The sequence below is a fragment of the Leopardus geoffroyi genome, chromosome A2 (genome assembly GCF_018350155.1).
Source record: "Leopardus geoffroyi isolate Oge1 chromosome A2, O.geoffroyi_Oge1_pat1.0, whole genome shotgun sequence".
NCBI classification, from domain to species: Eukaryota; Metazoa; Chordata; class Mammalia; order Carnivora; family Felidae; genus Leopardus; species Leopardus geoffroyi.
The window spans coordinates 123,352,747-123,377,479 of record NC_059331.1 but is presented as its reverse complement, the minus strand read 5'-3'; the positions used below and the strand labels follow the sequence as shown (position 1 = coordinate 123,377,479).

General features: G+C 38.2%; 1 protein-coding gene across 8 annotated transcripts in view; it reads left to right on the top strand.

Moving 5' to 3' along the window:
- The window catches only part of PDE1C (phosphodiesterase 1C), a 524,818-nt gene that overhangs the window by 443,810 nt on the left and 56,275 nt on the right, over positions 1-24,733 (top strand). For all 8 annotated transcript variants that reach the window (XM_045495246.1, XM_045495245.1, XM_045495244.1 and 5 more), the window contains 2 exons: positions 9,832-10,062; positions 16,649-16,726. In XM_045495246.1, the coding sequence (XP_045351202.1) occupies positions 9,832-10,062; positions 16,649-16,726 (309 nt within the window). The remainder of the gene's footprint in view (positions 1-9,831; positions 10,063-16,648; positions 16,727-24,733) is intronic.

Here is a 24,733-nt window from a genome sequence, read left to right as displayed (position 1 = left end):
CTTAAAAAAACAAGGCATTGCCAACCCTGATTTCTAGGTATTGCAAATGAAGCACAATCTCAGGCTGTTTATCCAAATGGCGGAATGTTAGGCTCTTCCATCTTTTGCTGTTCATTGTACGTAATGCTCAGTACATGACAGAATGAGGCAGCCCACCGAGTCCCCATTTCAGCATGACCTTTGTGCTGTATGACTAAATTCCTCTTTTTGGTATAAAGATTCTACAGAGGATGGGTGTTGTTATTTCTTGGTTTTTGCTAGACTACTTTCATTCTCATTTCGTGTCATGTGACACACTTGTGAGGCCTTAATTTCTTCCTTCCTCTAAGTAAAGCCTGGCCTATAGCCACCCCTGCCATTACGTTAGGACAGAGAGAGCTTTAATATCTTTGCATACATATTTATCTTCCTTTCATGTTCTCAACTTCCTTTCAGTCATAACTCAGACTGATCTTCTGAGATGAAGGTAACTTGTAGGTAAAATTCATTGAGGCCAATGTCAAAATTCATATCAGAAACATCATGACTCTTGGTACTATAAATAAAAAAGACTGAAATCTGTGCGCTTCTTGAAAGCTGAAACCCATTTGCTCATACATGTATTTGTGTTTATTGAACACATACTACATGGTCCACACATACTACATGCCATCTTGTAGTCTAGGGAGGAACACATACCTGAGATAAGGGCGTGATGCTGTGGTGCCTGATTCCAGGGAGGCACGAAAACATAGTTGGCTCTTGGGAGCTCAGCGAGGAGCTCGGTGAGGGGGCTGATCCCAGTAGGATTTGTGGAGGTGAGCCTTCAATAATAGTCAGTGCTTGTTAACATCTACTGAATGAATCCCTACTATGTGCCAGGTTCTGTGTTCTGTGCCAACAGTGCAGAGGTGAATAACAGACATCCTCATCCTCAAAGCTCACAGTCTCTTGAGGGCAGGAGGCATTACCACAGAGTTTCTTTCAAAGAAAGAATGGAAGTTCACTCAAGGATTTGCACTTGTCACCAGCACTCACTGGCCCCTGTCCCCAGATCCTCATAACAAGGAAAGAGAGTTCTATCCTCAAACACAGCACTGACACTTTCATCCACCAGTGCCCGCACAACACGTTGGAAGAAGTGCGGGAGTGTCTGGGCGCAACATGTTCCGGCCCTGTTGGCCCCTCATACTTCAGGGGGTGCTTCCGGTGTGGGAGAGAAGAGACCTCACTGCTGGAGTTAATCAGATGCCAGCCACTGTGGCTTCTCCACAGAATCCTGGCCAAGTGGCTGCTCATTTCATGTGGGGCAGAGGGCTTATATTTATATTTATGTTTATGGTGCTGTTAAGGCATAATTGGGCCCTTATCATTTCAGGACAGATGTTGCACCCTGAGCTACGGAGCCAACTCCTCTTCCGTACTTTAAGTGTAGCCTCTCACAGTGTATTCAGATGCTTTAAACATTTAAATTCTCCCTGTTGGCAGGCATTGCAAACAGCAGTGGCAGCTACTACCCCATCTCAAAAGAAGCACTCTCTTGTAATCAATTACACTCATTACGTTTGAAAATCCAATTCATGACAACACACAGTCTAAAGAGGTACTTCAGAATAATTTGTTTGCAGTTATCTGGCTTCCTTAAGTTACCTTCTGAAACTAATGACCTGGGGGAGCGTTAGTTTCTTTTCCAGGAGAAAACTGGCCCTTTAAGAATGACAGATAAATAAAAGCGGATAATTACAAAATATTAGGTACGCTGATGGAGATATGGTTAAGCTATTTTGGAAGCATAAAGGGACGTTTCCCTAAACCTGCTTATTTGGGTATTTGGGAAGGCATCCTGTAGCCAGGACTTCAAGGATGCTTGAGGTTGAGTCCTGAAGGAGGTGCTATATTTAAAAATATAACAAGGAGGGAGTGGACACAGGCACAAAGCCTGGATTATGTATGTTTTGTGGGAGAATAGTTTGAATATCAAAGCAAATTTCAGTTAGTGGGGAAATGGAGAATTGAATCCCTATTTGCACTGTGCTCTTTGACAGATTCATGTAGATTTCTTGAGAAAATTACCTTCTGGGGATGATAATACACATCACAGAGCTGATGCAAAGAACAGAAATAATATATGAAAAGCACTGAGAACAGAGCCTGTGTGTGGTTAGTGCCTGATAACTCATAGCTGTTACTTTAAAAAATTGGAAAAGAAAGTTAGAGGTTTGAGTGCAGAGTTATGAAGACGGTGGTAAAAATACTAACCTATATCTAATACTTTATTACATTTTCAGCCTCCCGGTAATGCTGTTGACTAGTTCACTGGTGTTAAGAAATTCACTTTGCATCTCTTTTCCCTCTGGTGATCAGTTTGTACCAGATTATCCCAGGCTGTTTTGCCTATTCTTTTCTATCAGAAAACCGTGATTTCAAGAAAGCCTGACCTGTATGGAGCACTTGAACCTATGTTGTTATTAAATGGATTAGAATGGGATCTAAAGTCTTGGTTTTACTGACCAACCTGATTTACAAAGCGAGCTAGACCAGAACCCATAGTTGTTAGAAAAGATTAAACCAATATTTCTTAACAGCTCTCAGGGCTGAAAATTATTGTTCCCAAACAAAGATGTGTAGCTATAACAATTTGCAAGTCTGATCGATATTGATCAATTAAAAAAATTTTTTAATGTTTGTTTTTGAGAGAGAGAGAGAGACAGACAGACAGACAGACAGAGAAGGACAGAGGGCAAGTCGGGGAGGGCAGAGAGAGAGGGAGACACAGAATCTGAAGTAGACTCCAGGCTCTGAGCTGTCAGCACAGAACCTGATGCAGGGCTTGAACTCACAAACCATGAGATCCTGACCTCAGCCGAAGTCGATGCTTAACCGACTGAGCCACCCAGGCTCAATATTGATCAATTTTTGTTTAGTATTTAATACTTTTTAAACATTTTTTTCTGGTGTAAGAATAATTTGTGTTTAGGTTACAGTGCTGACATATAAGTAAGATATATAAAGAAGAAAATAAAAATCACTCCAAACCTCTCCAACCAGACATAGCTATTAGTGAAATTCTGATGTATTCTTTTTTTCTTTTCTTTTTCTTCTCTTTTCTTTTTTTTTAATATGAAATTTATTGTCAAATTGGTTTCCATACAACACCCAGTGTTCATCCCAACAGGTGCTCTCCTCAATGCCCATCACCTAACCCCCCCCCCCCATCAACCCTCAGTTTATTCTCAGTTTTCAGAGTCTCTTATTGTTTGGCTCTCTCCCTCTCTAACTTTTTTTTCCTTCCCCTCCCCTGTGGTCTTCTTTTAAGTTTCTCAGGATCTGCATAAGAGTGAAAACATATGGTATCTGTCTTTCTCTGTAGGACTTATTTCACTTAGCTAACACTCTCCAGTTCCATCCACGTTGCTACAAAAGGCCAGATTTCATTCTTTCTCATTGCCAAGTAGTATTCCATTGTATGTATAAACCACAACTTCTTTATCCATTCATCAGTTGATGGACATTTAGGTTCTTTCCATAGTTTGGCTATTGTTGAAAGTGCTACTATAAACATTGGGGTACAAGTGCCCCTATGCATCAGCACTCCTGTATCCCTTGGGTAAATTCCTAGCCGTGCTATTGCTGGTTTATTTTTATTTTTTAATGCTTATTCTTATTTTTGAGAGAGAGAGAGAGAGAGAGAGAGAGAGAGCGAGTGAGTGCAAGCAGGGCAGGGGCAGAGAGAGCAAGACACAGAATCAGAAGCAGGCTCCAGGTTCTGAGCTGTCAGCACAGAGCCCTCTACGTGGGGCTTGATCTCATGAACCATGAGATCATGACCTGGGCTGAAGTCGGACCCTCAACCAACTGAACCATCCAGGTGCCCCCGATGTAATTCTTTTTAATTTTATTTATCATGCATATATATAAGTAAAAATTTTCCCCATACATTGTGATCATAGTATAATATTGTCCTGTATTTCATTTAACTATTTCATTTTTAAACATTTTTTTAAGTTTATTTATTTATTTTGGGAGAGACAGAGATAGTGTGAGTGGGGGAGGGGGAGAAAGAGAGGGAGAGAGAAAATCCCAGGCAGGCTCCGTGCTACCAGTGCAGAGCCTGACGTGGGGCTCAAATTCATGGAACTGCGAGATCATGACTTAAGCCAAAACCAAGAGCCGGATGCTTACCTCACTGAGCTACCCAGGTGCCCCTCATTTTACTATTTCTATTTTGAGCACTTTATCTTCATACTAGTATTCTTGGAAAGTATGATTTAAATGTCTGCATTGTATGTGATACCATAGTTTAATCATTCCTCCATTTCTGCACATTTTGGTTTCCAATTCTTCATTATTGCATATCACAGTGTTAAAAACATGCAAGTTTAAAAGTCTTTGAGCCTACGTATGATTATTTATCTAGGATAAATTTCTAGGTGTGAAATTTCCTCTGTCAAAGTAGATGAAAAACTGTAAGGCTCTTGATATATATTATCAAATTTCTCTCTGGCAATTTTTTTCAACTAATATTATCTCCCAATAGAAATGGGAAATATTTCTCTATATCCCCCCTTCATTTTTCCATTAAAATGTTTATATTTTTACTGTTGATTCATATTAACTCTTTATATGTTAAGGATGGTAATTCATCACTTGACAAAATATCTTGCAACTTCTGCCCTGCACTGGTTTGTCCTATGCCTTTTAATTTTATGTTCTTTTTTTCCCTGATAAGTATAGTCACGATCTCTCAACATATAATATTTCTACAATATTTTCAGTAGGACTATATTTCCTGTGCTCTAGCTTTTATCTCCATGACTTATTTATTTGTAACTGGAAGTTTGTATCTTTTAATCCCCTTTATCTATTTAATCCATCTCCCTACCCCACAGCTAACTTTATAAATGGTCTTTTAAAATATATCCTGTTTTTATTTTATCAGAGATTTCCTTTACATTTTTATTGACCTATGTGTATCAATGTAAATATGAAATGGTATGGCTGAGCTTGGGTGGCTCACTCTGTTAAAGCGTCCAACTTTGGCTCAGGTCACGATCTCACGGTTCGTGGGTTCGAGCTCCTCATCGGAATCTGTGCTGACAGCTCAGAGCCTGGAGCCTGCTTCAGATTCTGGGTCTCCCTCTTTCTCTGCCCCTCCTCTGTTTGCACTCTGTCTCTCTCTCTCTCTCTCTCAGAAATTAATAAAACATTTTAAAAAATTAAATTAAGAAATTGTATATAATGACACTCCTTTGCAAATGCTGATTTATGGAATTTTTATTTATTTCCTACATAATCACTGTTTTTGTTGAAATACTATGAGATTTTTAATCTAGGTGATTATAAGTAGATTATTATTTTATAATTAACTTAACCTTTAATATTATTTGTAATATTTGCATCAAGTTTTATATGTATTAAACAATTATTTCCATTGAACACTAAGATTTACTAGTTTTATTGTACATCATTAATATATTTCCTTATTCTTAAGTTTCTAATATTAGTTGAATTTTTCTATCAGTTGGAGCACTTTTTGGCTTCAGTTTTTAAAAGGTGAAAGATTTATGTGATCTGAAGAGAAACCAGAGCATTTGGCTTCAGTTTTTAGAAAGATCCTGTGTGAACACCTTCTGGGTCCTTAGATAGCTGGAGATATTTTTCTGTTGTTTTTGTGTACAACTAAGAGTTAACTATTCAAAATTCATATAGTATTTTGGTTGTTTTTCAGTTTCCTTTTCTCTCTTTCTCTCTGTAGGTAGTTTAAGAAGGCAATTCAGAAAATTTTACCAAGGGATAACTAGTGCAATACCATTTTTAACCAAGAGACTACAAACCATTATTCAGAAAGGGAGATGAAATGAAATCAATGTAGTTCTCCCAGAATGCATAACATGCAGCGTGGGATAGGACCAGCTCTAAGGAGAAGCAAGATTTGTGGATCATGAGGGCCCTGCTCTGCTTTGCTCTACCTTTACTCATTAGCTGCTGGTTGGGGCCATTTTCATAATGAGTCAAATCACCACAGATATCCTGAAATGGGAAGCAAAAGGAAATGCAATTGAACTATGGCATTTGTTTCCTACTAGTCTAGAAGCCTACGAGTGCCATGGATGCTAAATCTAAGACCTGACAAGTTAAATCTATATATATTATCGTTGGAACCTTATAGCACAAATTAATTGTGCGCTAGTCTACTTTTTCTCTTTGTAGGAAAGGTTTATGTATCTTGCATGTCTGAAAATATATGATAATCTGTTTACAGTGGCACAAACACACCTTCTGCTGATTTTTTTCTTAGTTATATGTTTGCTTGTTTTTGTCTACTTATTTTGAGTAGTATCACTGGGTGCTGATAGCTGTTCATACTAATTTCAGTTATTTCGCAGAATCATGGAGAGATGGGAGTAGAGTAGTGAAGTGGAAGAACATGGCAAAGCCACGTGCTGGAACACAGTTGCCACAGGGACAGGAGTCATATAGTAGGGCAGGCTGCCTGGGATCTGATTGTAATGTCCTAAGAGCTGCCATTCATTAATTCAAACATTAATTGACCGCTGTCAGCTGTAGTTGAGCAAAAATGGATTTGTTTCTGAAATGTACCTTCTCCCAGTTTTTATTTTTCCTTGCTAGATTTCCATAGAAAATTGTTCTGACTCAGTTGTCAAATAAATTTTTCTTGCTCACATATTTTATGCTCTTCTGTAGCAAACCAGAATTTAACACCTTCAGTTTTTATCAGTTGCTTTTGACTTGTGGATATTTTGAATGTTGAAAGTTTGCCACAGATTCAGTGGGGGTTCTGTGAGGGGACCATAAATTATTTAACCTGCTACCTGAATGTGAGTGAATTCCCCTCCCCCTCACTTTTCCTCTCTATATAGTAAGTACAGTCATCTTTTTTACTCACCTGTATTTAGTGGTTAAGGAAACCAACATTTGTCAAAAGGCTAACTCTTTCAAGATAGGACTTTAGAGTTTGTATGCTTTCTGTATTTTACACAGGTCTAGATTACAGATGGAATATGTACAAGTCAGGTTCATTGGCAGATTGGGCAAATCATACCAATTGTGTGCATTTTCACTTAGTTAACGAATACTCCATGAGCGTCTTCTATGTGCCAGGCGCTGGGAATTCAGTGATGGAGATGACATTTGACTTCTGTCTCTCGGGCACTATGCGAGGGTGAGAGGAAGTCTGGGCGAACATTCCAGGGGGCCTCCTGTGACCCTGTAGTCCACTGAGAATGCCATTTCACTATTTTCTGCAGGGGCATCTTCTTACTCTTTAGTTGTACTTTTCTGTAGAAGTCAGAAGAGATATCATACTCTATATGTGCATAATTAAGTTATTTTGTAAAGAAATCTTTCCTCGCCTTTTCATTGTAAAGTATAAATGCATCCTCTTGGGAAGTAGAATGTCAGGAAATAGTGAATGGCAAACATTTAAAATTTAAATGAGTGCTCATCAATCCTGATTGCATGTTAGAATCATCTGGAGAGCATTTAAAATATCCTATTCTTGCCCCTCTCCCTCCAGAATACGATTTAATTTGTCGGGGGTGACACCAAGGCATTGAGTTGGATAGGTGGATAGATGAATCAATGAAAAGAGTAATAAAAACTTCATAATATATTAAGGAGGACACTGAAGCCAGGCAAATCTAGGGGCGGGAGAAGCCAAATGAAGCCAGAGATCATCGACATCCACAAAATACAATACAGTTCAATGACATGTGAACCTGGATCAGATTTGGGCTTTGTGCTCTTAACCAGGTGAAACAGGGGAAACAACCACTCTGGTGACCATTAGATTAAAAACAAACTTGTCGTCTGTGAAAGCTAGCTTTTTCAGGACCAACACTAACCAAGGGAAATCAAGAGGACCCCTGATAATAATGAGGTGTAGGATATTTTTAACACATCTAGATTTAAAAAATGAAATAATGTTTTCTATAATGGATGGCACAATCTGGAAAGCCTTTTGAGTCAGTTGAATGCTAAACGGGGTGAGCCTCTACCCTAAGGGATGATTGGTCTCTGTTAGGTGTGTGTCACTTTCTGCAACCAAGTGCCACTTTATTGCCTCCAAGGCCTCCGCATGATCTCAATTCTGCATGTCCTTGGCCATTTGACCACATCATCTGTCACTAACCTCTTCTAAACTTGTGTTAGGCATACTGACTAACTCAATATCCCTTGAACATTCTACACTCATTCCTACCTCATGGCCTTGACATTTTTAAATTCCTCTGTCTTATATGCCATTTCCCCTAATTATTGCACAGCCAGCAATTCATGACAAAGAATCTGGTCAAATAGCACGTTCTTTACCTTCTGATGCAATGCCACCTCCCTCCTTTATGTTTATTGTGTTCCATCATATTATTTTGCTTAACCATTTTTGTAAAACCCTTTCACCACCTGAAATTATCTTAGTGACTTGTTTACTTAATTATGATCTTTTCTATTTCATAATTCTTACGTGCTGCTACATTCCCAGCACCTAAAATGGTGCTTGACACTGTAGCTATTCAATAAACTATCAGTTGAATGAGCCAATCTATCTTTTCATGAATACTTGACCATATGTAATTATGCCATGTTTTTGATGAAACACAGAGCCAGATCCTTTCATAGTAAGCAGAATTGGAAATACAGCTGACATTCTGTCACTAAAGGGGAAGATACAGACCAGGATACCTGGCCAAACTAAAGGCCACCTCTAATCTTGTGGACAGTTTGAAGACCTGTGTTTTGTAAGGCCTAATTATCCTCTTCCTACTTTAAAAAAAATTTAAAAAAAAAAATTTTTTTTTTCAACGTTTATTTATTTTCGGGACAGAGAGAGACAGAGCATGAACGGGGGAGGGGCAGAGAGAGAGGGAGACACAGAATCGGAAACAGGCTCCAGGCTCTGAGCCATCAGCCCAGAGCCCGACGCGGGGCTCGAACTCACGGACCGCGAGATCGTGACCTGGCTGAAGTCGGACGCTTAACCGACTGCGCCACCCAGGCGCCCCTTTAAAAAATTTTTTAAATGTTTATTTATTTTTGAGAGAGACAGAGACAGAATGTGAGTAGGTTAGGGGCAGAGAGAGAGGGAGACACAGAATCCGAAGCAGGCTCCAGGCTCTGAGCTGTCAGCACAGAGCCTGGTGTGGGGCTTGAACTCACGAGCTGTGAGATCATAACCTGAGCCTAAGTCGGACGCTGAACCGACTGAGCCACCGAGGCGCCCCATCCTCATCCTACTTTTAAATTCACAGTGACCTGAAACTGTACTGTTCTAGTGGCAATTATTTTTCCTGTCTTTCTGTTTTGTAATCAGTTGTTTATGTTTAAACTCCAGATCCTAAACAGATCTACATGAAACTCCAATTTTTACAGTGGCACAGGAGAGTTTTGTAATGTACCTGAGCCTTGACTTCACTTCCATAAAATATGGTTTTAGTAATAATAGCTACTGCTTAAAGTTATTTTGAGAATGTAAGGAAGTATTCCTTGAAAAGCACTTAGCATAATACCTGGCATAGAGGACACACTCAAGAGAAGTCACTGATGATAATATTGAAAATACCAATTATAATCTTGATTTATTAATTATCGTTATCCTTATTATTATTATTATTTTCTCCCTGCCCTCCCTTATAATCCACTGATTTCACAAATGACATCACCATGAACCAATTTTATTGGTTTCCTGAATATATACACTAATCTGATGTGAATTAACCAAAAATATACCCCAAACACTCAGTGCAAAGGCTTGGCTTTGTTCAAAGAGGCAATTTCCCTAATAGTGTGACCTCTTTTTATCTTTTCTGTGCCTTTCCTAACTTGCCCTGGGTACAGAGGAGAAGGCCAAGAAGGAAGCAGAGGAAAAAGCTCGCCTGGCCGCGGAGGAGAAGCAAAAGGAAATGGAAGCCAAAAGCCAGGCTGAAGAAGGCGCGGCTGGCAAAGCTGAGAAAAAGACATCTGGGGAAGCTAAGAATCAAGTCAACGGAACTCGCACAAACAAAAGCGACAACCCTCGTGGGAAAAATTCCAAAGCTGAGAAGTCCTCAGGAGAAAAACAACAGAATGGTGAGTACAGTTTCACCGGTGAAAGGCTCTTTTCGGGGTGCTGATGACGTGATGAATGGAAACTGGCCAACAACCACACCCGTGAGGACGGCTCTCAGGACAGGGCTTCTGTGGTCTTCCAGCTGCTGCTGATCACACCTCACTGGGCTGTGGACCCCATTAGGATCCCATCAAAAGCAACCAGAGCCTTGCTTGAGCCATTCTCTCTGGGGAGATTTATACCTTCCAGGCCTTTCCCAGCTGTTCTGGAGACTCTGGCCAGTGCCTGCCTATCCACTGGGGAAATACCTGTTAACAATCCCAGCACATTCCCGAGGGCTTATGCCCAGATGGGTGGACTGGAAAATCAGTCTTCCATATGTACTATCCCTTTAGTAGGCAGGGCTGGGGCCCTGGTCTATCTAGGGTCTGTTCCTATAGTATGTGTCTGGCCATCTGTAGGTGAGTAAGTATATACATTAGGGTGACCACCTTGCCTGGGACTGAGGGGTTTCCTGCATGCAGAGCTTTAGGTTTAATTTTTTTTTAATGTTTATTTTTGAGAGAGAGAGAGAGAGCGAGCATGAATCAGGGAGGGGCAGAGAGAGGGAGACACAGAATCCAAAGCAGGCTCCAGGCTCTGAGCTGTCAGCACAGAGCCTGACGTGGGGCTCGAACTCGTGAACCACAAGATCATGACCTGAGCCAAAGTCAGATGCTCAACAGACTGGGCCACCCAGGTGCCCCAGAACTTTAGGTTTTAAGACCAGAAAAGTACCAGGATGATCTGGATGATTGTACTTACTGTCGATGATTTCTTAATATTTAAGGCAACAGATATTTATTGGTTAATAACTATGTGCAAAGCACTGTGCTTGGCACTGAGAATTTAGAAATGGAAAAGCCATAGGAAGTCCCCAATCTCATAGGGGTACGAACATCCTCAGAAGTGATTCCGAGCTAGTAACAGTAGTAGTATGGCTGATAAAATGCCCAAGGATCATGTCAAAAAAGAGACGTTAGCTTTGTTGCATCTGGGGATTGTGGAATGGAGAAATGTCACAGAAAACTTCAGGAGGTGGTGATGCCTGAGCTTTGCTTTAAATGCTGAAGTTTGCTGGTCAGATGGGAGACTGGGACTTCTTAGACAGAGGGAGCAAGGTGAGCTAAGGCACAAGGGCATGGAGTTGGTTATCTTCTTCAGGGAAGAGCAGGAAGTTCAGAGTCTCTGGAGCTGTCAAATGCCAGGTTGTGGCAAGGTAGTTTTGCAGTCAGACAGACCTGGATTCAAGTTACAGCTGTGCCTCTCACTTCTAAGTGGCCATGGCCAGGTTACTTAACCTTCTCCTGTCTCTGTAAAATGTGTGTAATAATATCTGCTCACAGCAAGGACCACTTGTGAGCTTCCAGTAATGATAATGATAGCAAAAAACAATTACAGCAATAGAACAAACTAGGATTTATTGACTATACACCAGATGCTGGCTTTTTTTTTTTAATGTTTATTTATTTTTGAGAGAGAGAAAGAGAGAGACAGAGAGTATGCATGTGCACGAGCAGGGGAGGTGCAGAGAAAGAGAGACATAGAATCTGAAGCAGGCTCCAGGCTCTGAGCTGTCAGCACAGAACCCAACACGGGGCTCGAACCCACAAACCATGGAATTATGACCTGAGCCAAAGTCAGACACTTAACCGACTAAGCCACCCAGGTGCGCCTACATCAGATGCTGTGTTAAGTCCTCTCTTTATGTATGTATTCTCTTACCTGCTTCGTAGGGCCATACTATAGCTATTATGTATGCTACATAGCCTGAGTAAATGAGAAATATATAGAAGGTGCTTAGCACGACACTCTCCAGTTATTTTTATAATGAACATATATAACATGTAGAATCAGAAAACAGTATTTTAATACATATGATAATGATGATAGCTCATATCATATTTCAAGAATTTTACATAAATTCCCTCAGGTAACCTCATGACCACCATAGGAGGTAGAGAAGGCCTTTATCCACTTGTCCAGACCCTCAGCAGCCTGGTTCTAGAGACTGCTCATAGCTCGTTTGTTTTGTATTCAGGTGCATCATGGTCCAGAAAATATGTTCAGCTTTATAAGAATTTATGATATACCTGTTGGAGTTTTAGAGGGCAGTGCAAAAGACCCCATCTCATCCACTCCTGAGGTCAGAACCAACTAAGAGAGAGATACCAGAATCAAAAAGTCCATGATCAAAATATTAGCTCTACTGCAACTAGAATTGAATTGGAAAATGTGACCTTGGTCTGCTGAGCACATGGGCTATGTCACACATCTGCCCTGAGCTGAGCTTAGCCAACCAGACACTGGCAGAGCAGGCGGGACTAGGACCACCACCCCTGCCTCCCGCCACCACCCCAGCATCCTAGCACCCCAGCAGGCTGCTTCTGGAGTGGCTGAAAAGGTGTATGTTTTGTGGAAAACACATCTCAAAGGGAGTTGGGAACCAGAGAAATGGGTGGCTGGGCTGAGCTTTGCATTCTCAAACTCCTCCTTCTAGAGGAGTCTCTCCTTCCCAAAGGAGGAATATGTAAGGGCTCCTGAGAGAGGCAAGATGTATTTCTTCCCTATTTGTTTGTCTTTTAGGAAAGTGGGTAAAAAAATGGCTTTCCCTTAATAAACATAGTCATTGTAATATCTCTAACATTTAATGAATGCTTAACATCTGCCAGACGTTGTACATGAGATTTTATCTACATTTAAAAATGCTAACAACTCTGGAGGTACATACCTTGTTCCCATTTTACAGATGAGGAAACTGAAACTCAGAGAGGTTAAATTACTTTCTTAAGGTCAAGAAACCCCTAAGTAGAAATTTCAAGTCAAATTCAGGTCTGAGTCCAAATTTTATATTTCACAATCAGCTACAGATGAGGAAACTGAAACTCAGAGAGGTTAAATCACTTTCTTAAGGTCAAGAAACCACTAAGTAGAGATTTCAAGTCAAATTCAGGTCCGAGTCCAAATTTTATATTTCATAATCAGCATGTCCCTACTATTTGCAAGTTTTGGCACTACTGGGGAGAACAGGAAATCAGAAAAATATTGAGGCTCAGTGGAGGTCCACAAGAAGCTTATGATCTGTTTATTCCTGGGATTGGCACACTTTTTCTGTAAAAGACCAGATAGTGAATAGTGTAGGCTTTGGGAGCTATGCGGTCCCTGTTACAACTGCTTAACACTCCTGTTTTAGTGCAAGCAGCTACAGCTAACATATAAACAAATTGGCATGGCCATATTCCAATAAAATTTATTTATGAAAATTCAAGTTTCAATCCCATACAATTTTTAAACATCATTAAATATTCTTCCCTTTTTTCAACCATTTAATAATGTAAAAACTATTCTTAGTTTGTGAGCCATGTAAGACCAGGTACTGGGGCCATGTTTGGTCCATGGGCCATGGTTTGCCAATCCCGGGTCTGGTCAGGGAGAGAAACCAATGAACATAAACATGCCAGCCATAGAAATGGTTATGAATTTTATGAAATGGGTACAAACAAATACCCAGAGAGGGCAAAGGTGGCAGTAATTTATTTTGAAGACTGTAAGAGGGAAAGCCTGAAAGGAACAAATAGGAGCCCAAGTTTTCAGCTAGGCTGGGTTGGCTTCACAACTGTGTTTATTTCCCAAAGTAATCAACAGTCTACCATTTCCCTTAAAAATTAAGTATTAAATAAGAGATGGGAAAATAAGTCAATTTTGAGCAATAATAAGAAAGGCTAATGGTGGTTCGAGACTGTGTTACAGGAGCCTAATTAAAATGATTTATAACTGCGCAGAAAGGCTCTTTTGTTTCCCCTGTTTATTGAATAACAGCTCACATCAGCCATTACTCCATATACAACCCATGGGAAATTACCTAATGGGTTATGTTCAAGGAACATCATCAAACAAACATGTGTCACTTTCCCAGCACCCTTCTTTGTGGTCGCCCAAGATACTTCCAGGATAGAACCGAAGGATTTTGGTTAAGTGGGGTTCTGGAGGTGTGGTCCTCTTCAGCAACTATGAGATCCCCTAAGCTCTGGTCTCCATCAAGGTACTTTCTCTATCAGCCTCCCCAACCCTGACTGAGGAGAAGGCAGGCTGCCACAAGCTGCTGGCTAGAATCCAGCAAATTGAACCCCTGCTGCTGACTTCTGGAAGACATCCTGGTCTTTTGCTGCAGCTGTACCTAAATCTCCAGTCCAGGGAAACCCTGAAGGCATAAAGCATTGTGCATTAGGGGTGTGAAGGCTCATTTGGGAAAGGAAGATCATTTTTCTGCAGGGAATTCATTTGACCACAGGGCTTAAGATCCTTGAATCTATCTCTGGCATCCTTAAAACAGGAAGAAGCCAGTATTTGAACTGTTTCATGGGACCTCCAAAGGAATCCTCTCTTTGGCCATTAATGGTGGTAAAGGGTGGTGACCATTTCCTTCACTTGAACTCCTCCTGCTTACACTGTGGCTAGAGTTGACCTTTTTTCCTCAATCCCTTCAGCCAATTCATCCCATTCAGAATTAAGAGGAAACTTGGAGAATTTACTGACTCCCAACTTAACTTAGGATTTGTCGAATTTCATTGAAAATACTTACATTGTTAATGTACCACAACACAAAATGGTCTTGAGTTTTCCTTATATAATCATTTCTTTATAAATCTGTAGACCAAAGGCATTTAGAAATGGCAACAGTGAACAGAAGCCCGAAATCAGAAAGTTAAGCTTCATAGGGAAGTTGCAAGATACAGTAGTTGAGAGCTTAGCCTCTAGAATCAAACCCATCTATGTATACTGTAGTAAATTACTTTATCCGTGCCTTAGGTTCCAGAGCCATAAAATGGAGATGACAATATGAGTTTCATGTCAATTCTTCACAAGTCGGTTTAAACAAAATCACTTTGTAGAAAGATCAATTGGCCATTTATGCAAAAACTATTAGTCGAATGGCTTAAACCAGATCCACGGTAGCCAACAGGAGCAGTCGTGCTGCCAGAAGGAGACACATATGCAAGGTTATGGGCATACACAGTGCACTGTGTTCAACAAAGCTGGACCAACCAGTATATGACAGAGTGGCTGCAGGGAAGTTAGAAGAAAACTCAGACTTGGAAAACCTCTTCAATCATTTGATGAGTTTGTTATTCTGCAGATTGATCCTTTAGTGAATTAATCTTTGATGAATTTATCTACTTTCAATAGTAGTACCTTCATAATGGGGTTGTTACAAGAATTTAATGAAATGATGCATGCAAAGCATTTAGCACACTGCCTGGCACAAAGAAAGCAAAAAGAGATAGGACCCTGCTCACTTCTTCCTGGTTGTAATTATTCTTAGGGTCTTTTCCCTTCAATAGGTACCAGTATTTTAGTTGTAATCTATTCTGGGTTTTATGCAGGCTACAACAGAAAGATGTCATCAGTAAGACTGTAAGAAAAAATTCCAAAACTTGAGAATAAGGCTGGGGGAAAGGGTGCCATGTCCTTTCAATGTCACACTGGCATACTGTTGAACACACATGCCCAGGGATTAATTATCTTAGACAGGGGTCAGCAGACTTTTTTTTTGCATAGACCCAGCCAGTAACTATTCCTGGTTTTGCGTGTCTCTCTTGCAACCATACAGCTCCTACCACTATAGCATGAAAGCAGCCACAGACAATATATAAATGACTGTTTCCAAAAAAACCTTTCTTTCCAGATTGGCCCATGAGCTATAGTTTGATGACCCTGGCTGTGGGAGAACATGACTATGTCTAACTTTGGCATTTACTATTTGACTCAAGCCTAGGTGCTATGAAGTTATATGCTAACTTACAGATTTTTGACTGTTAGAGGAGATAACCCCCCGAAGGTTTTGATTTTATTGTACGACATAACCAGTTTTATTTCCAACACAACCGTCTTATTTTAACAGTTTTATAAAATGCCTATAAATACCCATTTCCTTAAATGCCCTTGAATACCATCCTCGCTATCTGTCTGGTTCCTTCATAAATGAATTAAGTAAGTTTTTGACACGTGTTTATTGTATATTTGTTTGCATAGTGTTTTTTAACATTTACGAATCATGTTTCAACAAGCTCATTACTTAGAATACTATTTATAGCTCTGTTTTACAGTAACAATTGTCATTGAGTGATGGGCTAGATGATTTATTCAATACCTTAAATACATTTGTCCTTATATTATGTCTATAAAGTAGTTATTATTATCCCCATTTTGCAGATGAGGAAACTAAAGCATATAGAAGTTAAATAGCTATTACCTGGTATAACTTACATTTGACTTAAGTTTTTCTTCACTCCACAGCCTAATAATAAAGCTGAACTGCCTTTCTTGGAAAATAAACATTCTTGGATTAAGCAAACATTGTTTAACAGGAGCTTTGTCTTAGTTTCTGTATTGTAATCTAATTTTTGAGGCCTAATATGTGGCTATAAAAGATATTTGCATTCAGACATGTACCCCCTCGTGACTAAACTTATGCACTTCTTTTTCCTCTACTTACTTTGACAAGTTTAAGGATATTTATAACTTCCCTTTTAGCTATATACTGTTTGTCATGTTTATTACTTTCAGGTGACTTGAAAGATGGTAAAAATAAGACAGACAGGAAGGATCAATCCAATGTCGGAAATGATTCAAAGAAAACAGATGGTAAGAACATAATTTCCATTATACTTTTCCATAAAATGTGCAATTTAATGCAATTTGTTAGAATTACACCTAAAATTGAAATCATGGTTGTTAATATATTCTTATATTATACCCTAAAAAAACCACTTCACTACATTTAAAGAGTAGTCTGTCCCTTTTTCGATAATTTACAGATGATTGTTTTATCTCTTCCTCCCCACCATTCTTTCTTCATCATAAATACATTCTCTACTCTCGCTTTATCACTTGCCATTTTTTTCATTTTAACTTTAAAGTTGACTGTGGACTTGATTCGAATGGAATACAAGTCTTTGCGAATTGTGCAGCATAAATGGGAAATGTTCCATGTTTTCAGTTTTTATATTTTTTCTTTTAATGAGGAATTACTAGTTTCAGTAAAAACAGATACCTGTTCAGTGTTATCACTATGTTGGGAAACCCACCTATTGGAGAACATACAGAGTGTAGAAAGCAGTTTGGTCAGCAAGAATAAGTCTTAAAGGCAAGCTTTGGATGGCAATCTCAACCAAACAGATTAGAATGAAGCTACCTTGTGATATGCTCCATGGATGCTGCTCTTACTTTTCACAAAGAGCATTCTACTCTTTCCCAAACCTGAAAGTTCAGATTATATTATCCTTCAGACTTTATATTGTCCTACTGAGAAAACTGTTCTTGCCTTATATAGAAATCTACTATTTCAGTTGTGACATGGGCTTATTCCTCGTGGCTCCTTCATACATGTACATGGTTTTGTTAGAGTCCCAGACTCTCTTTGATTCACACTTGCCTGCACCGAATGCTAACCTTGGTTCTAATGTCATTGAAGAACAAATACGGGTATTCAGACTGAGAAATAAGAAGAAATTTGAACACAACTCCTCACATATCTGTTAAAAAGGAAGCAACCTCTAGCTTTTGTCTCTAAATCGCTGTGACAGGCTTTCTTTACTCGTATATGTGAAATCAGTTCTCAAGTCTTTTCTTTTAAGTTCATTCAAATAATTCACTCAAGGTGTCTTATCACATAATACCTAGGGAGCACCCTTGTGCAGTTTTTCACCAGATTGTTTATGCAAATGGAAACCATGTACCTAATAAAAATACCCTCCTTGAAGATTGTGACTAAGACATGAATTACACGGAGATAAAACAGAATTCAAAATGACTGTCTCTTAGTCAGACTCTGTTATGGGTAAAGTTTGTTGCCACATATCATTAAACCCAAGTCAAGGTAACACAAGCCAGAAAGTGTGCAGTGGAGAATGGTGTTAGATATTAACCCAGCACCTGGACACCAGGCCCATCCTGCATCCAGTGACTAGCCCATATGAACTCCTATAGCGTAAAACTGAAGAACAAACTAAGTCCCAAATCTTTCACATCAGGTCTTGTTGCATTTTTATATTGTGCTAAAATATCTGCTATGACGTTGTCATGCGGGCATTGTGAATTAAATTTTATTACCTGCAATAAGCCCTTCTATTTTACCTGTGTCCTTTATAACTGAATTGTCCCCAAATATTTAAAATAATTAAACAGCTTTTTTAAAAGGAGGGTATGGGGGGAGGCACCTGGGTGGCTCAGTCAGTTGAGCATCCAACCTCAGCTCAGGTCATGATCTCGTGGTCTGTGAGTTTGAGCCCTGCGTCGGGCTCTGTGCTGACAGCTCAGAGCCTGGAGCCTGCTTCAGATTCTGGGTCTCCCTCTCTGTCTCTCCCCTACTCATGCTCTGTCTCTCCCTCTGTCAAAAATAAATAAACATTAAAAAATTTTTTTGAAAAAGGAGGGTATGGGAAGGAGTGAATAGACACTATGTTCTATTGAACAAATAAATGTAAAACTTGATTTTTTAATGGATGGAATTCTTGAGCCCATAGCCCTAATTCAGTGAATAGGGTGAAGTAAGTAAAGAAGAGACATTTTCTGATATCTACCCCTTTTTCCCTCTATAACTCTTAACTTTCCACTGCTTCACATGGAGTCAGGTGTGTCCCTACACTAGCAAGTTTGTATACAAACTTGGACGTGAACAACTTTGTATTTTAATTTCATTGATGTGCTAGCATGACATCAGTCATTATCACTGCTTTGGTATCATAAGAACATAGATCATTGGGTTTCAGTTACTTGTGCTATCTTAGCCAAAAATCTTTACCAGGACTAAAGCTCTTCTTGGTGGCATGAGTGGAAAAGAAATTGATTGGTCTCATTTATCTCTTCCTCTTTGCTCATCAAAACTCTCTACTTTAGATTTTTTTTAAATGATAGGTAGATCAGTGGGTACATTGACTTTTAAAAACTAGCATACATTTTGAACATTTCTTTTTAATAGATCCTATTACATTTGATGACCAGAGGGAGTCAATTTAACTATTTTTAATGCCCCTACCCCTCATCTAACCCCTGGGAACCAGTGGTGACAGCTCTAATCGTTGAGAAGAAGTATCCAAGCACAATTCAGTGCCCAGTATGATCAAACCCACTGTGGTTTGAAGTTTCAACATTGTACGCATTCAGAAAGAAACCTGATGAAAACTGGACCACAGTTGGTTAATCCCAAACGCTTTGAGCTGAGGCACACACAGAAGGAAGGGGTGTATGCTGAAAGAGTAAATTACATCCTGGCATAGTGAACACATTGCAGTTGTACATTATCTCTGTCAGGCTGCTGAGGTACTATTTAGAATCCTGCAGCACTAATTTTCAAACTGACTTCAAAGAATGAATGTTCTTTGAAAATACCTTGTTTACCCTAAGGGAGAAATGTGCTAACATAAAAAGATCTGGGCCTCTGAGCCAAGATTCTCTGAGGGCCTAAACTTTACAGGGTCACTAGGAGAGTAGGATGCAAATGAATGAATGATTTTCAGTGTGTTTTTAGTCATGTTTGAAACAGCATAGCCTCTTGGGCCTGCCATAATTTTTTATAGTTGCCCAGAAATATGAACTTGCCCTTAACTTTGTCTGATTACATTAACAGAGATATAAGAGATAGCCACCATTTGTGTCTCTCAAAAGATTTATTATAATTGGGCCCTACAGGGGTTTTTTTGCCAAATTCCAGAAAAGGAGTTCAGCAGGAATTTCTCCTTCACTGAATGTTCTAGAAATTGGAATGTTTAAAGGTGTTCATGAAATTTAAAAATCAATTGTGTAAAGTGAGAAGTGTGGACAAAGACTGTCTATGGACCTCTGCTTCTGCCAAAGAGGACTAATAAGAATTAGACTTACCCTTTCACCTGAAATAATAATAATAATAATAATAATAATAATAATAATAAAAGACAACTTCTATGGAAGAATATGTTTTCAAGACACTGGACATCAAGAAATGAAGAACAGTGATCTCCAAGAAATAGGAAACAAATGAAATAAACCCTATGATTGTTCCAACTTACTCCTGAGAGAGTTTCCAGGCAGAATAAGGAGGGGGAACTCTGGCAGATGTGATGGATTCCTTGAGTTGAAGAGTTGAATAAAGGATCCAGGGAGAGCCATGGTGGCTAAAGTTAACAAGATAAAGTACCAGAGAGGAGAGAGCTGTAGAGATATAGAGCTCCAGAGATCTAAACAGTATACATCAAGGCACTGATTGACCAATAAAGATAGGAAGGTACCTGAGATCAGGAAAGAACCATTCAACTTAAGGATTAGAGGGAATGGTCCTGATGTTCATACTTCATATAATGCAGGAAAAGTGCCCATTCCCACTAGCCAGCCTTGAATATCTCATAATTTAAAGGGATTTGAGTAGAATACTCCTAATTGTCTTGTTTTATTAGTAGGGGAGTAATTAGCTGTAAGCTAAATGATGATTTGGTCTCACCTAACAAGCCTTGAAAATAAGACATAAAAGAATCAAAGTGTTTTCAAATTACTGCATCCCAGAGTAAAGTTTATGGATATATATAGGAATATAAAAATATACAGTACCCAAAAGGTAAAATCCACAATGTCCAATATCCAATAAAAAATTATTAGACATGCAAAGAAGCAAGAAAATATGAGAGAGACAGAAACAATTGGAACCAACCCAGAACTGAAACAAGTTACAATAGCAGACAAGACCATTAAAGCTGTTCTTATAACTAAAGCCCATATGTATGGAAGTTGACTAGAGACATGGGAGATATAAAGAAGGCAAAATCAAACTTCTAGAGATGAACACTACAATGTATGATGTGGAAAACACACTGGATGGTATTGGCCAAATAATATTGGATGAGATTAGTAATAAATACAATGCATGAGATTAGACATTGCAGAAGAAAAGACTAGTGAAAAACTATCCAAAATGAGACAATAAAAAAATTGTAAAGAGCATCAGTGAATTGTAGGACATCTTCAACAGCCTAATATATGTGTAACTGGAGTCCCTAACATAAAGAATAGAGAAAGGAGGGAAGAAAAATATTTGGTGAAGTAACGGCCAAAATTTTGCCAAATGACGAAAACTATAAATCCACAGACTCAAGAAGCTTGGTAAAGCCCAAGCACAAAAAAATATGAAGAAAATTACACCAAAACATGTCATAATCAAATTATTCAAAAGCAGTAATGAAGAGAAAATTAAAAAAAAAAAACAGGTAGCGGAATAAAAAACTCATGTACAATTGAACAACGGTAAGAATAACTATAGATTTCTTATCAGAAACAATGCAAGTGAGAAGACAGTGGAGCAATGTCTTTAATATGCTGACAGAAAAAAAGAATTCAACTAAGAATTCTAAAACCAGCAAAAATACCTTCCATGTATAAAAGCTGAAAGAATTCACCAGTAGACCCACACTATAAGAAATGTTAATGAGAGGCAGTAGGATAACTAGGTCAGTTACAAATATGAGCCTGAACAAAAGAATGAGGTACACAAAAAAATGGTAACTAGATGGATAAATATACAAGATTTTTTCATATCATTTCAAGCTCTTAAAGATCGTTGACTATTTGAACAAAATAATCAAAATAATAATAACACTTTGATATATAACATATACAAATGAAATGTATGACAACAATAGCATAAAAAGCTGGGAAGGGAGAAATGGAAGTATACTATTGTGAAGTTCTAATATACATGAAGTGATGTAATATCATTTGAAGGTAGATTGAGATAAATTAAAAGATATACTATAAACTGTAAAGCAATTAAAATAAAACAAAGACATATAGATAGTAAGCCAACAAAAGAGATAAAATGGAATCATAAAAATATTTAATCCAGGAGAAGGTAAAAAAAAAAAACTGTAAGAAGGGAACAAAGAACATATGAAATGAATAGAAAACAAATAGCAAGATCATAGACTTAAAACTAAGCTGATATCAGGTATGACATTAAATGTGAATGGCCTATGCACCCCAATAAAAAGGCAGAGATTTTCAGATGCTAAGACCCAATTATATTCTGTCTTTATATAAAAAAGACAAAATATCCCAAAGGTAAAAGGATGGAAATTGGTATACCAAGCTAACACTAAAAAAAAAAAAAAAAAAAAAAATTGAATGGCTGCATTAATATCTTACAAAACAGATTTTTTTAAAAAACTTATTTAAAAAAATTTTCATGTTTATTTATTTTTGAGAGACAGAGAAGGGCATGAGTGGGGAAGGAGCAGAGAGACAGGGAGGCACAGAATCTGAAGCAGGCTCCGGGCTCTGAGCTGTCAGCGCAGAGGCCGATGCGGGGCTTGAACTCCTGAACTGTAAGATCATGACCTGAGCTGAAGTCGGATGCTTAACTGACTGAGCCACCCAGGCACCCCCTAAAAAATTTATTTTTAAGAGAGTGCAAGCAGGAGAGGGGCAGAGAGAGGGGAGCAGAAGATCTGAAGCAGGCTCTGCACTGATATGTTGACAGAAGCAAGCCCGATGTGGGGCTTGAACTCACAAACTGCAAGATCATGACCTGGGCCGAAGTCGGACACTCAACCCACTGAGCCACCTGGGTGCCCCTGACAAAGTAGATTTCTTGCAAACATTATCATCAGAGATCAAGAAGTTCATTGCATGATAAAGTTATCCATTTATCAAGAGGATATTATAATCCTTTATACTTATGCACTAAAATACATAAAATGAACTGCAAAAAAATTTTAATCTATAATTTTATTTAGAGACATTACTATTCCTCTCTCAATTATTGATAGAATAAATAGATATAGAATCAGCAAGGAAAGGGAGATTTGAGCAACACTACCAACAAACTTTACCTAATTGGCATCCATAGAACACCCAACAATAGAGAATACACATTCTTTTCAAGTGAACACAGAACATTTATCAATATAGACCAGATTGTGAGTTATAAAACAAGTCCGAATAAATTGAAAAGGATCCAAGTCATGCAAAGTATGTTTACAGGTCATAGTGAAATTAAATAGGTGTATTTATGTTATTTTATTATCTTTTTTAATATTTGTGGAATATATAATGACATAATCTTTTTTTTTTATATTGGTAATTTGTTTATTTTTCTCTTTTTTCCCAGACCAGTCTGGCTAGAGGATAAGTTTTACTAATTATTGTCATTAATATTCCCCATTGTTATTCTGTTTTTATTTCATTGATTTCTTATCTTTATTATTTTTTTCTTCTGCTTACTTTTGGGTTGAGTTTGCCTTATTTTCTAGTTTCTTAAGGTGGAAATTAATGTCACTGATTTGAGATTTTTTTTTTCTGTAACGTAGGCATTAAGTGCTATAAATTTCTCTTCAAGTACCACTTTAGTAGTATGCCAAAAAGTTTTACATGTTGCATTTGTATTCACATTTAGTTCTAAATACTTTATAATTTCCATTCTGATTTCTACATTTATTTAAGAGCTATTTAGATGTGTACTCTTTAGTTCCAAATACTGGGGGAGTTTCTAGAGATAGTGGAAATGTAAGTCCTCTCCAAATTGTTTACAGATTAATGCAATCCCAATTAAAGTCCTAGCAGGTTTTTGTTTGTTTGTTTGTTTGGTAGAAATTGACAAGCCAATTCTAAAATTTACATGGAAAATGCAAAGCAGCCAAAGTAGACAAAGCAACTTGGAAAAAGAAGGGAAACGTTGAAGGACTAAAAAGGTAGACCTTGTTTCAAGACTTACAATAAAGCTATAGTAATTAAGGTAGCATAGTATTAGCATCAAGACAGACAAATGGGTGAATAGAATAGACTAGAGAGTCCAGAAATAGATCCACATGTTTATGGACAACTTATTATTTCTCCATGGAGAAAGGTAGTCATTAACAAATGGTGATGGAACAATTATATATTCATATGCAAAGTAATTATCTCCTATATTTCACATCATATGCAAACATTAATTTAAAATAGATCATAAACCCAAATTTAAAATATAAAACTGTAAAACTTATGGTTAAAAAAACAGGAGAAACTTTGTGATCTCAGGTTAGGCAAAGATTTCCTGGTTTGACAACAAAAGTACAAACCATAAAAGAACAAATTGATAAATTATACTTTATCAAAATTAAAAACTTCTGCTCTTCAGAAGCCTCTATTAAGAGAATGAAAAGATGGCCCACAGACCGAGGAAGAATATTTGCAAAGCCTATATGTGTTAAAGGGAGTTGTACCAAAATATATAAAGAAACTTCAAAGTTCAATAATAAGAAAATAAATAACTTAATGAAAAACATGCAAAAGATCTAAACATTTCACAAGAAGAGATGTACATCTAGCAAATAAGTACATTAGGAGATCATAGACACCAGTAGGAAATGTAAATTAAAAACCAAATTAAAAACCATATTGATAGGAAACAAAACAAAACTTATATGTCGGGAGAAGGTTTTATACTTGTATATTATACTCACCTAATAATTTCTTAGCTCTCTACTTCACTTTGCCGGTCAGGACACAACTTTGTCAGCTCATTGCCTTATAGCCATGTTCTTTGCATATTTCTTAGGTTGTTCATATTCTCTTTATGATCTCAGTGCAGAAAATATAAAAGGCAATAGAGCCAATATTCCTGTTTGTTTTTGTAGAACTACTACTTGT